At 50.0% G+C, this 14,727-nt stretch overlaps 1 protein-coding gene across 2 annotated transcripts in view; it reads right to left on the reverse strand.

Moving 5' to 3' along the window:
- LOC140741265 (transcription factor Sp1-like) overlaps positions 1 to 6,999 on the reverse strand; it is a 71,752-nt gene extending 64,753 nt beyond the window's left edge. Inside the window, exon 1 of one of the 2 annotated variants that reach the window (XM_073071259.1) lies at positions 6,791 to 6,999. Coding sequence is in view for 1 of the 2 variants with exons in the window: in XM_073071258.1 (XP_072927359.1) it covers positions 6,744 to 6,750 (7 nt within the window). In the remaining variant the exon portion in view is untranslated. Of the gene's footprint in view, positions 1 to 6,743 lie in introns of both variants that reach the window. The other variant, XM_073071258.1, reaches the window with a different exon arrangement.
- Positions 7,000 to 14,727: the final 7,728 nt, after the last annotated feature.

The following is a 14,727-nucleotide window of genomic DNA, read 5'->3' on the forward strand; positions in this document are numbered from 1 at the left end:
CAGCTTCTTCCCCACCGTCGGCATATTTCTGAACTGTCCACAAACCCTACCTCACTATTCCTCTCTTGCACTATTTATTTATTTGTAACTTATAGTCATTTTTATGTCTTGTATTATAATACTGCCACAAAACAGTAAACTTCATGATATGCTTATGGACCAGCACAGGGTCTGTTCCTGTGCTGTTCCATACTGGATAAAAGATGAGTCTCAAGTCAGCAAAGAAACCAGAACCACACACAATACTGCTGACGTGATCTCACCACAATCTTGTTCAACTATACAACACTGGCTTAGGGTAAGGGATAAGCATGAAGAACTCTCTCACCCAGAGGATGGTTGGAGTTTGAAACAGTCTGACTGAGCAGGTGATCTTACTATATTAAGTATGTCTGGAAGGCGGAGCGAGTAATGATGATGCTAAACGGCGACTCCTCTGTTTGCATCTTCAGAAACAGCTTTATTTCTATCTTTAGTTTTCCTTTTCAGGGTTCTTTTAAAGACCCTGACTTGGAGTTACACGCTGACTTTGGTTCTTTGTGGGAATGGAACTCGCTCTCGGGGTTTCATAACTGGCCGTTGTTGTTCAGCACGCCAAGGGCTTGGCCCGAGAGTGTGGCTCAGATTTGGAAGCCGAGGATCTTGGGACACCGGAGACGGGTGGATTGAGGGTCGGTGTCACGGCAGGAGACCCGTGTGTCGACAGGGAAGTCGAAATATCTACAGTTGTGTGCCCGGAGACCCGAGATCTTTGAGATCTTCGGGCACAGAGCTCAAAAAAAGCGACGTAACAGGCTTTTAACATCGTAAACCAGCAAGCTGTTTGTTATGTCTCCCGGCTCGCTGGGAAAATGGAGACATCTCTTTCTCCCTTATTAGGGAGAGAGAGAGAGCCTGTGGTATGTCGGATACCAGGTGAAATGCAAAGCCTTTGGGATAACCGCAAGTCTGCGTCTTTGCTATTGCTTTGCTCACGCTTGAGTGCTTAGTGGCAGGTGCCAATGCTTTTTTTTGCTGGTGGAGGGGGGGTAATTATTGCTTGTTGCCGCTTACACGTGGGAGGGGAGCTGGGGGGACTTTGGGGTTCTAACATTTAACTGTCATTCATTCTTTGGGGGCACTACTCTGTTTTCGTGGATAATTGCAAGGAAAAAGCATTTCAGGATGTATATTGTATACATTTCTCTGACATTAAATTGGACCATCAAACCTTTGAAGTAATTAGACAAACACTGAAGTAACCAAGGTTTAAACAGCTACAGACCAAGTGCTGGTAGATAGAATGGATAAAGTCAGCATGGATGTGATGGGCAGAAGGGCCTGTTTCTGTGATGAAACCTTGCTCTAATACTAAAAACCTACAATGTCCAAAGGTGGAACTTGCATCCTTAATTGGAGGGTCTGAACCAAGGCAGGACTTCCCTCCCCACACCATATCACCAACTGTTTTGCATGAAACTCTCAGCAAATTAAAACCAAAATCACCAAACACTAGCACCAAAGCTCTGATCCAAATAATCCAAAGTTATTGCCAAAGATCATGCAGATTTGAAGTGCAGATCATTGAAACCAAGCCCTCCGGGAGGGGAGTTGGTAAAGTTTGGTATCTGACATCTAGCCACCTAACTACAGGGAAGTTATCAAACTGACACATTTTTAACTAGAATTACTGGGTTCATTCCACCAATACGTTTTGTGGTTGTTTATTGCTGTTCATTCACCAGGATCCCCAGGCTTGGGCAGAGGGTTGTTTGAGTGAATCAGATATTTGGTGCCAACCTTGGTAAAAGTGATAAACAAGTTGGAATTGGTTTATTATTGTCAAACGTACTGAGATCCAGTGAAAAACCTGTTCATACAGATCAGATCATTACACAGTGCATTGAGGTAGAACAAGGTAAAACAATAACAGAATGCAGAATAAAGTGTCACAGTTACAGAGAAAGAACAGTGTAGGTAGACAAAAAAGTGCACCATCATAACAAGGTAGCTTGTAAAGTCAAGAGTCAATCTTATCAAAAGAGGTCCGTTCAAGAGGCTGATAACAGCAGGAGAGAAGCTGTCCTTGAGCCTGGTGGTACATGCTTTCAGGCTTTTGTATGACTCTGTGAATATAAGATACAAAATCAAAACGAGGGAGATAGTGAGGTCAAGAGTCCATGTTATTTTACTGCGGAACCATTCAAGAGTCTGATAACAGCAGGGCATAAACTGTCCTTGAGCCCGGCAGTACACGTTTTCAGGCTTTTGTACCTTCTACCCAACGGGAGAGCAGAGAAGAGAGAATGTCCGGGGTGGGTGGGGTCATTGATTGTGCTGGTTGATTTCCCAAGGCAGTGACAAGTGTGGACAGAGTCCATGGAGTGGGGGGATGGTTTCTGCGATGTGCTGTGTCCACAACTCTCTGCAGTACACACTGGCCCAACAAAAAATCACCCAAAGCTGATGGAATGGCACTAACCACAAAGACTGAAAGCTTCATAGAACAGAACACAATACAGGCCCTTCAGCCCATGATGTTGTGCTGACTTTTTAAACTTACTCCTGGATAATCTAATCCTTTCTCACTATATAGCTCATAACCCTCCATTTTTCTTACATCCATATGCCTAAGAATCTCTTAAATGTTCCAGGCATTTACCAATCTCGGTGTGAAAAAAAACACTGACATCTCCTCTAAACTTTCCTCCACTCATCTTAAATTGATGTCCTCTGGCATTGGCCACTGCCACCCTGGGAAAAAGGTGTTCACTATGTCGCATATCATCTTATACACCTCTCATTCTCCTTTACTCCAAAGAGAAAAGCCCTAGATCGCTGAACCTTTCCCTATAAGATAGGATCTCTAATCCTGGCAGTAAATCTCCTCTCCACCCTCTCTAAAGCTTACACATTGTTCCTATGAGACAGCCAGAAATGAACACAAAACTCCGGGTTTTATAATCTGCACTATTACCTAACAGCTCTTAAGCTCAACTCAACTCTTGAAGGCCAAAACACTATACATCTCCTTAACCATCCTATCAACTTGTGCAATAGCTTTGAGAGATCTGTGGATGTGAACCACAAGATCCTTCTGCTCCTCCACACTGTCAAGAATACTGCCATTAACCCTGCCTTCAAGTTCTACCTTCTAAAATGAATCACTTCACACTTTGAGCGTCATCCGTTATTTCTCAGCCCAACTCTGTATCCTGTCCATGTCCCGTTGCAACCCATGACAACTTCCTACACTGTCCACCACTTTGTTCCACAAACTTTCCATTCATAGCAGTTGACTCACCCAGACGAATGAGTCGACCAATGACCAAAGCCTATCTGCATCGGGTTTACAAGCTTTATAACTCCCTCTCTGTCGCAATGACTAAGTTTTGGTGAAGCTGTCAATCGGTGACCAAAAAGCACAAGGTGTCCACCACCCTGATTCAAACAAATCACTGAATATACACTAGTTCCAACCAGAACCCAGGCCCCAGTCTCCAGAGACTAAGGGAGCATCACCACATATTTCTGGCCCAGTGTCTGCATTTTAGGGGATCAGATTCTCCATACCAGCCATGGCTAAATCCTATCTCCATTCTGGCACCTATCCCTGCAAGCCTGACAAGTGCTACACCTGCTCCTCCCTCACCTTCATTCAAGGCCCCAAACAGTCCTTCCAAGTGAGGCAACACTTCGCCTGCAAATGTCCTGGGGCCATCTATTGCATCTACCTAGTGTCCGGTGCGGCCACTACATCATCGAGACCTGACGGAGCTTGGGGGACTGGTTCGTCAAGCACTTTCACTCCATCTGCTTCAAAAGGTGATATTTCCTGGAGGCCACCTATTTTAATTTGGCTTCCCATGTGACATATCTGTCTATGACCTCCTCTACTGCCACAATGATGTTGTACTCAGGCTAAAGGAGCAACACCTCATATTCCATCTGGGTAGCCTCCAACCTGATAGCATTATCATCGATTTCTGCAACTTGTGGTAATTTATCCCGCTTCCCCTTCTCTCTTTTTACATTCACCATTCTTGTTACCCTCTCACCTGGCCATCACCTCCCTCAGGTTCCCCACCTCCCTCCCTTTCTCCCATGGCCCACTGTCCTCTCCTATCAGATTCCTTCTTCTCAGGACCTTACCTCTTTCACCTATTCCCTCCCAGCTTCTTACTTTATCCCCCTTCCTCTTTCCAGTCCCTGATGAAGGGTCTCGGCCTGAAATGTCAACTGTTTATTCTCCTTCACAGATGCTTCCTGAACTTTTGAGTTCCTCCAGCATTTTGGGTGTGTTGCTCAAGATTTCCAGCATCTGCAGAATCTCCCATGTTCTATCAATAGTGTGTCCACCAACAATACAAAGTGACACCAAAGACTTCAGATACTGAAGTCTGGAGCAGGGGAACTCAGAGGGTTGGGCAGCATCAGTGAAGGGAGATGGACAATCTATGTTTCAAGACTGAACCCTTCATCTGGACTGAAAGAGTCAAGGGGAGGGCAGCCAGTTTACAAACGTATGGGGACGATAGACATGCAGGGGTGGGACAGAGGTTGGGAATTGAGAGGTAGAGTGCTGTAGATGGTGGGGAGGAAGGTGAAACCAAATAAGGAAGGGGGGAGAACTAAGGGGAACAGTGAGGGGAGTTGTCCCAGTGTGAGGAGTTATGTGGGTGAAGGCAGGTGAAATGGGCAGAGAAAGGTGGAAGGTTGCACTCCAATGGTCGAAAATCACACAGAAATGGGTTTGGGAGAAAGGAGATCATAGGACCAGAATTAAGCAACTCGGCTCATCAGGTTTACTCCACTTTTGATCATTTATTTTCCTTCTCAACCCCATTCTCCTTCCCTCTGCTAGCCTGCAGGCCACCACAGCCATCTGTGATGGCCTCCTTTTATTGAGCTGGTGTCTCTGGTCCTAAACTCACCCACATTAGAAAACATCCTCTCCAGATCCACTCTATCTATCTAGGCCTTTCGATATTCGACAGGTTTCAATGAGATCCCCTCCCACATTCTTCTAAACTCCAATGAGTACAGGCACAGAGCCATCAAACACTCCTCATACTGTACATTAGATACAGAGCCCAAAACTGCTCACAATACTCCGTAAGTAGTTTGACCAATGCCCCAGCCTGTCCAATCTCTCCGAGTAACTCCTGGTAACATCCCGGTGAATCTTTTCTGGATCCTCTCCAGCCTGATAGTGGCACACAGCTGGGAAAAAGACCCTTAGTCAAACTTGTCCATGTCAACTGTGTTGCCCAATCAGCTAGTCCCATCTGCTCACGATTGATCCTTACCCCTCAAACCTCTCCTCTCCATATACTTATCCAGATGACTTTTAAATGCTGCTAATGTGCCTTCCTCATTCGCTATTTCTGGCAGCTCATTCCAAATACGGGTGAAGAAGGTGCTCCTGATGTTCCTCTCTCCGCTGATCTTAAACCTCTGCCCTCTTGTTTTTAACACCCACCCCAGTATAAAGGTGTGTGTTTTCAGCTTGTGTATGCCCCTCATGATCTCAGTTCACCCATCAGTCTCCTACAGTATGTTCCAAGGATCATTTATGGGTCTATTTATTTAGTATTGTTTCTCAATATAATTTTTTACTGTCTAGCACTGCATTGCTGCCACAGAACAACAAATCTCATAACATATGTCAGTGATAATGAACCTGATTCTGATTAAAGTCCTAGTTTACACAACCTCTCCTTATAACTCAGGTCCCTAAGTCCAGGCAACATCCTGATAATTTTTTTCTGCACTCTTTCCTGTTTAGTAACATCTTTCCTGTGAACAGGGTGACCAGAACTGTATACAATATTCTAAATGCAGCCTCAACAACATCTTACATGACTGCATCATATTGTCCAACTCCTGTACTCAGTGCCCTGATGAAGGCTAACGCACTAGACACCTTCTTTATCAGCTCAACTACCTGCGACAAAAGTGTGCCATCTTTCCTGAACAGGGGTGACCAGATGATAGACTACGTCTCACCCTGCACACTTCCAAATGGGAAATCTTGGTGAAGGCATCAAGTCAGTTGACCCATACTATCAAACGTCAGTGGGTTTTGACAACTGCGGACTTCATCCCTCTCACCCAGCACACCACATGATCCAATTTTTTTTCCACGGACCAAAATGTTAACTCCCTTCTCCTCTCATGCTCCCACCCACCACATCCCAACATGACATCCCCCTTCCTACCCACGTCCCCAGCCTGTCACCCACTTTCTGCCCATATCTCCAACCCCCTCACTTTCTTGCATGTCGTCCCCTTCCCCCATGCACCTTACCCTGTCCATTCTCCCCCTCTGCCTCTCCACATCCAGACCCTTCTCCATGTCTCCCCTGCATCCTTATACACTCTCCCCTCCGCTTCAGTCCCCACCTACACCCCTTACATGTCCCCCTTCCCCCAAACCCACTTCCTACCCTCCCCCACATTCATCCCCCTCCTTCCCCCATATCCCTTGTTCCCCAAGGGTTCCCTGCTTCCTCCCCTTCCCACATATCCTCCACCCGTATCTCATACCTCCCCCAACATTCGCCCCCTATACCCAGGTGATCTGGGCGGGAGACAGGCGGTCGTGGGGGTGGGGCCACTCTACACATCATTCCGCCCTCCTCCCTCCCTCCTCCGGCTCCTCCCTCCTCCTCCCCTTCCTCCTCTGCCCCCTCCCCCTCCCTCACATAGAGGGGGGGTGGGCAGTAAGTACATTATTTATTTATTTACACTCCCCGCCTTACCGCTCATTCCCGGATCCAAGGCCCCCCCGCCGATGACACAAACTTGCCTTCGGTGCCACCTAACTCGCTAGCCGGTAGTGACGCTACTCGATCGTGGGCCAGCCCCCACAAACCACCTCGACCAATTGCCGTTGGGCCCGCCAAGCCGCCAACCTATGGTTTGGCTGAGAGGTGGGTAATTGGCATGCGTGGAGGGAGGTTAGGGTCGGAGGAGGGAAAATTGTTCGGCCCTCCAGCTGGCTTGGCTTCCGCGCCACTAAGTGGCGGTGACACTGTCCAATCGGTGATATCGGGGCGGGTAGAATGAGTTTTGAGGGGCGGGGCCACCCACCAATGAGGGCTGGGTACAACGAGTGATGGACCAATGCGCATGAGGAGCGGGGGGGTAGTCGAGGCGGGTCCGAGTTAGCCTGGCTAGCCTGCCAGTTAGAAGGTGGAGTGGATATTGAGTGACTGGAGCAGCGACCAATCGCTGCTCGAATTGTCAACAGATATCAATCAGAAGAAAGGTGGTGGATTCTTTCTTCGATGGTCGCGCCTTTTGTCGACGGAGAGGGGACTACATCAGTCACCGCCCACGGATGGGCAATTGACCAATCAGATGCAGAAATACCGAACTATCCGGTCCAACGATGGAGTGACTGCAGTTTTAACCAATTATCGGCAAAAGGATGGGGACTGATTGTCCGCCTCTGAGAATCGCCCCAGACGGGGTGGAGACGAGCGCCAGGCGGAACCACCAATCGGAGAACAGGCACCGCCCAGTGCGGACCAATGGGAGTGACAAAGGGCGGGGCTTGGACGTGATTGACCGACGGTGTCGTGGCCCAATGGGAAGATGGGGCGGGGTAGTAGGCCTGGCCTAAAAAATAAGTTTAAGCGTTCTCAAGTGGAGCGGATAAAGAAGCATTAGGTTAATATACAACAACATAAATTAGAGTTAAACAATATAAAATAACACCGAGCAACACAGATCACGCTTAAATTTACTCTCCCCTTTATGAAGGGAGGGAAGCAAAAGACAAAATTTTGACCAGTTAGCCTGTCTTCAGTGCTTGGGAAGAATTTGGAATCCATTATTAAGGATGAGGTTTTGAGGTACATCAAAGCATGGTTTTCTTAAAGGGAAATCTAGCCAAACAACTCTGTTGGAATTCTTTGAGGAAATAAGAGGCAGGATAGACAAAGAAGAGTTAGCAGATGTCTCAAACGCATCTCTCCCATTTCCTGCACATCTGCCCTCACCCCATCCGCCCGCCACCTCACTCGGGATAGGGTTCCCCTTGTCCTTACCTACCACCCCACCAGCCTCCAGGTCCAACATATAATTCTCCGTAACTTCCGCCACCTCCAACAGGATCCCACTACCAAACACATTTTTCCCTCCTCGCCCCCCTTCTGCTTTTTGCAGGGATCGCTCCCTACGCGACTCCCTTGTCCACTCGTCCCCTCGTCCCCCCATCCCTTCCGACCGATCTCCCTCCTGGCACTTATCCTTGTAAACAGAGCAAGTGCTACACCTGCCCTTACACTTCCTCCCTCACCACCATTCAGGGCCCCAGACAGTCCTTCCAGGTGAGGCGACACTTCACCTGTGAGTCGGCTGGTGTGGTATACTGCGTCCGGTGCTCCCGGTGTGGTCTTTTATATATTGGTGAGACCTGACGCAGACTGGGAGACCGCTTCGCTGAACACCTACGCTCGGTCCGCCAGAGAAAGCAGGATCTCCCAGTGGCCACACATTTTAATTCCACGTCCCATTCCCATTCTGATATGTCTATCCATGGCCTCCTCTATTGTCAAAATGAATCCAAACTCAGGTTGGAGGAACAACACCTTATATACCGGCTGGGAATGGCCTCCAACCTGATGGCATGAACATTGACTTCTCTAACTTCCGTTAATGCCCCTCCTCCCCTTCTTACCCCATCCCTGACATATTTAGTTGTTTGCCTGTTCTCCATCTCCCTCTGGTGCTCCCCCCCACCTTTCTTTCTCCTGAGGCCTCCCATCCCATGATCCTTTCCCTTCTCCAGCTCTGTATCACTTTCGCCAGTCACCTTTCCAGCTCTTAGCTTCATCCCACCCCCTCCGGTCTTCTCCTATCATTTCGCATTTCCCCCTCCCCCCACTACTTTCAAATCTCTTACTATCTTTCCTTTCGGTTAGTCCTGACAAAGGGTCTCGGCCCGAAACGTTGACAGCGCTTCTCCCTATCGCTTCTCCCTGGCCTGCTGTGTTCTACCAGCATTTTGTGTGTGCTGTTGTTTGAATTTCCAGCATCTGCAGATTTCCTCGTGTTAGCAGATGTTGTTCACTTGGATTTTCAGAAGGCAAGATCTTGAGGCTGCTAAACAGGACAAGAGCCCATGGTATCACAGGAAAGATACTAGTATGGATAGAATATTTGCTAACTGGTTGGAGGCAAAGAGTGGGAATAAAGGGTGCCTTTTCTGGTTGATTGCCAGTGAGTAGTGGTGTTCGACAGGCTTGGGACCCCTTCATGTTATATGTCAATAATTTGATTGACAGATTTGATGGTTTTGTGGACGATACTAAGACGGGTGGAGAGTTAGGTAGTGTTAAGGAAGCAGTGAGTCTACAGAAGAACTTAGACAGATTGGAGGAATGGGCAAAGAAGTGGCAGATGGACTTTACCGTGGGGAAGTGTATGGTCATGCACTTTGGCTGAAGGAATAAAGGCATAGACTATAAACAGGGAGAAAATTCAGAAATCAAAGGTGCAAAAAGACTTGGGAGTCCTCCTGCATGATTCACTTAAGGTTAACTCGCAGGTTGAGTTGGTGGTAAGGAAGCCAAATGCAATGTTAGCATAGAATAGTTGAAATACATTGAAGCAGGCCCCAAAATATGGCCAATTAAGATAATGAAGCATAAAATGATATAAACATCACATAATGTCATCAAAGGTTTGGGGTTGGAATAATGTAGACTTGTGAAATATGCACATAATCAAAGACCCCACCCACCCCAGACATTCTCTCTTCTCCCCCTCCCATTGGACTGCTGTTATAAAACTATTAAAAGGTCCCCTATTACGATAAGATGGACTCTTGACCTCACAATCTACCTCGTTATGATCTTGCACCTTAAAGTCTATCTACACTGTACTTTCTCTGTAACTGTTACACTTTATTGTGCAGTCTATTATTGTTTTACCTTGTTCTACCTCAATATACTGTGTAATGATCTGATCTGTATGAACAGTATGTGGTAAACTATGTGTATACCTGTCTGGACACGCCCCTCTGCTGACTGCTCCTGTGGCTCCTCCCACAGACCCCTGTATAAAGGCGATTGGAGGCACTGCTCCTCCCTCAGTCTCCAGGATGTAGTGGTCTTGTTTGCTGCTACTAAAAGCCTATCGTTCGCCTCCCGTCTCCGAGAGTTATTGATGGTGTATCAATTTTATTAGCAGCAATTTTAAAACATGGGGAGTATTTTATGACCCAACAGATTGGATATTGACCCTCAATCTCCGGAAGCCAGCATTGCTTTTGAACTCTGGCTTGCATGCTTCCAATTGTACCTAGAGGAGATTCGTGTGACCGAGCCTGCCACGATGCACACAGTTCTCCTCTTCAGGGTCAGTCCGCAGGTCTACTCCCTGATCAGGGACCTGCTGACCTAATAAAGGGCACTGGACGCCCTCAAAAGACAATACCTGCAGCCGGTGAACACTGTCTACGCAAGACATCACTTAGCGACGCAGCAGCAGGCCGGAGAGTCGAGAGCTGAGTTTGTCCGGGCCCGACAGACACTCGTGTGGGTCTGCGACTGCAGGGGACTGACAGCAGAACAGCATGCAGAGCTGCTGGTACGAGACGCCTTCGTCACGGGGATCAGGTCAGTGTACGTGCGCCAGCGGCTGCTGGAACACGCCGATCTTACCTTACATTCGGCGATCGAGCTGGTCGACACGCTGGAGGCCGCTCTGCACAACGCTGATGCTCTCCAGGTGCGCGATCTCCCGCCAGCCCCGTGGACGCTGCAGACCCCGCAACCTGCCGGCGAATCGACTCAGCTGCTGCCAGTCGCGAGTCCGTGAAGTCCCCGCAACCCGCCGGCGAATCGACCACGGCTGCTGCCAGTCGCAAATCCGCGCAGTGTCACTTCTGCGGACTTGAAAAGCACCTCCAAAAACGCTGCCTGGCCCGAGAAGCTCCCTGCTCCAGCTGCGGAAAGAAGGGCCACTTCGCCAAGGCCTGTAAGTCCAAACCACGAGCAGGGTCGAGCAGCGCCACGTGCGAGGCATGGGGGCGGCCATCTTGGTCGCCGCCATCTTGCCTGCCTGCCGCATGCGAGGCATGGGGGCAGCCATCTTTGTCGGCGCCACCTCACCCCGCCACCGACCCACGGGTGCTTACCGGGCACCTAGACGGCGATGCAACTCTGGCCTCGGTGACCCTCAACCAAAGCGCTCCACACCAGCTTGCAAGGTCAATGATGGACATCCTGGTGGAGGGGCACAGGACTAGCTGCCTGTTTGACACGGGCAGCACTGAGAGTTTTATTGACCTGGACACGGTGCAACGCTGCGGACTCGTGACACAGCCGGTAAGCCAGAAGGTCACCATGGCTTCTGGATCGCATTCCACAGACATCCGGGGGGGTTGTGTAGTGACATTGGTGGTGCAGGGCACAGAATATCAGGACTTTGCGCTACTGGTCATGCCTCAACTGTGCGCGCCTGTGCTATTGGGGCTGGACTTCCAGAGCCATCTAAAAAGTGTGACAATGGGGTAGGACAGGCCCCTCCCACCAATCACTGTCAGAAATCCCCAGTTCTGTAGGACTTCATCACATACCCTGCTACTGACCACACACACACACCGACCCGCACATCCCACCCAACACCATGCCAACGGCCGCGCTACTGACACCACTTGCAGCCTCTCCACCCTCAAGATCCCTTCCCCACCGCTGTTCGCCAACCTGACGCCCGACTGTAAACCTGTGGCAACTAAAAGCAGGAGGTACAGCGCAGGGGACAGGGCCTTCATTAAGTCGGAGGTGCAGCGGCTGCTCAGGGAGGGGATCATTGAGCCAAGCACAAGCCCTTGGAAGTCCCAGGTGGTCGTTGTTCGGACCGGGCAGAAAAATAGGATGGTCGTGGACTATAGCCAGACCATCAATAGGTTCACGCAGCTTGACGCGTACCCCCTACCCCGCATCACGGATATGGTCAATCAGATAGCTCAGTACAAGGTGTACTTGACCATAGACCTGAAATCCGCTTACCATCAGCTCCTCATCCACCCGGAGGACCGCCCCTACACCGCCTTCGAGGCGGGCGGCAGGCTCTATCACTTCCTGCGCGTCCCCTTTGGTGTCACAAATGGTGTCTCTGTCTTCCAGAGGGAAATGGACCGGATGGTGGACCAGTGCCAACTGAAGGCCACGTTCCCATATCTGGATAATATCACCATCTGTGGTCACGACCGGCCGGATCACAACACCAACCTCCAACGATTTTTCCAAGCGGCCAAAGCTCTTAACCTTACCTATAACAGGGACAAGTGTGTGTTCGGAACCACACGACTTGCTATCCTTGGGTATGTCGTGGCGAACGGGGTCATTGGCCCTGATCCCGACCGTATGCGCCCCCCTGTTAGAACTCCCTCTTCCTACCACCCTCAGAGCCCTCAGACGGTGTCTGGGCTTCTTTTCCTATTACGCCCAATGGGTCCCCCATTACGCAGACAAGGCCCGCCCCCTGGTCAAGTCCACCACATTTCCCCTTTCCACCGAGGCCCGCACGGCCTTCAGCCGCATTAAAGGGGACATTGCCAAAGCAACGATGCATGCGGTGGACGAGACCATTCCCTTCCAAGTAGAGAGTGACGCCTCCAACTTCACGCTTGCTGCTACCCTCAATCAGGAAGGAAGGCTGGTAGCATTCTTTTCTCGTACCCTTCAAGGCCCTGAAATTCAGCACTCCACGGTGGAGAAAGAAGCCCAGGCCATAGTGGAAGCTATTAGGCACTGGAGGCACTATCTTGCCGGCAAAAGGTTCACCTTGCTGACCGACCAGCGCTCAGTTGCGTTCATGTTCAGGGCAAAATCAAAAATGATAAAATTTTGAGGTGGAGAATAGAACTCTCCACCTACAACTATGATATCCTGTACCGGCCTGGAAGGCTCAATGAGCCCCCTGATGCCCTATCCCGGGGAACATGTGCCAGCGTGCAGCTCGACCGGCTATACGCCCTCCATGCAGATCTTTGCCATCCGGGGGTCACCCGACTTTACCATTTCGTGAAAGCCCGGAACCTGCCGTACTCCCTTGAGGAAATCAGGACAATGACCAGGGACTGTCAAGTCTGCGCTGAGTGCAAACCGCACTTCTACCGTCCTGAACAGGTACGATTTATCAAGGCCACCCGCCCCTTTGAGCGACTGAGTGTCGACTTTAAGGGCCCCCTTCCCTCCACCGACCGCAATGTCTACTTTCTCAACATAATAGACGAGTACTCGCGGTTCCCCTTTGCCATCCCCTGCCCTGATACCACTGCCACATCCATCATAAAAGCCCTGCGCCAGCTCTTCACTCTGTTCGGATATCCCTGCTATATCCACAGTGACAGAGGGTCCTCGTTTATGAGTGACGAGCTGCGCCAGTACCTGCTGGCTAGGGGTATTGCTACTAGTAGGACCACGAGCTATAATCCCCGGGGAAATGGACAGGTGGAGAGGGAGAATGCCACGGTGTGGAAGGCCACACTCTTAGCCCTTAGGTCAAAGGGATTGCCGGTCTCTTGCTGGCAGGAGGTCCTCCCCGAGGCACTCCACTCCATCCGCTCCCTGTTATGTACGTCCACCAATGCCACCCCTCATGAGCGCCTCTTTTCTTTTCCCAGGAAGTCTGCCACTGGGACCACCCTACCGGCTTGGCTGACGTCCCCAGGGCCAGTGCTGCTCCGGAAACATGCGAGGAGCAATAAATACTCCCCGCTGGTCGAGAGGGTTCACCTACTACATGCGAACCCCCAGTATGCCTACGTGGTCTTACCTGATGGGCGGGAGGACATGGTCTCCGTCCGCAACCTGGCGCCCGCAGGAGCACCAGACCCCTACCCCGAACACTCCACGGTGACTATGAACCCCGTACCCACCGATGTATATACCCACGAGACACCGCGCACACCAAGCCCTACACAGACTCCTCACGACACTCCCATACCGGGCGCCACGCACACACATGAGGGATTACTGACGCCGAACGGGCTGGCACCTCAAGTCAGGCCGGAGCCAGCACAACCACCGTCACCAGTGCAATCACCACCGGTGCTACGTAGATCGCAGCGACAGACTTGACCACCTGATAGACTTGACCTGTAAATATACTCGTAAGAAACTTCGCCCTGTGGGGACTCTCTTTTAAAACAAAGGGGGGGGTGAATGTGGTAAACTATGTGTATACCTGTCTGGACACGCCCCTCTGCTGACTGCTCCTGCGGCTCCTCCCACAGACCCCCGTATAAAGGCGATTGGAGGCACTGCTCCTCCATCAGTCTCCAGGATGTTGTGGTCTCGTTTGCTGCTACTAAAAGCCTATCGTTCGCCTCCCGTCTCCGAGAGTTATTGATGGTGCATCACAGTATGTAAGACAAATTTTTCACAGTATCAGTTCATGAATATATTAAACCCATTCCAATACTATTATCAGACAACAGTTAACACCCCCTCATTACTAGGGATACCTTTCTGTCTAACGGAAGATGATGCCGGGAACACAATTGGCACACAGGAAGATCCCACAAATTGTGACAGATAGATAGGGCATATAGAGAAAGTTGCAGGGGCTTAAGGTGATTTTGGGGACCTTGGGGTGCACATCCATAGCTCCTTGAAAGCATTGGTGCAGGTGTTCAGGGTGGTGAAGAAGCAGTTGGACATCCAAAAATCGAGATATTGGGTGCAAGAGTAACACACACAAAATACTGGAGGAACTCAGCAGGTC

The sequence above is a fragment of the Hemitrygon akajei genome, chromosome 18 (assembly GCF_048418815.1).
Source record: "Hemitrygon akajei chromosome 18, sHemAka1.3, whole genome shotgun sequence".
Taxonomy (NCBI): domain Eukaryota; kingdom Metazoa; phylum Chordata; class Chondrichthyes; order Myliobatiformes; family Dasyatidae; genus Hemitrygon; species Hemitrygon akajei.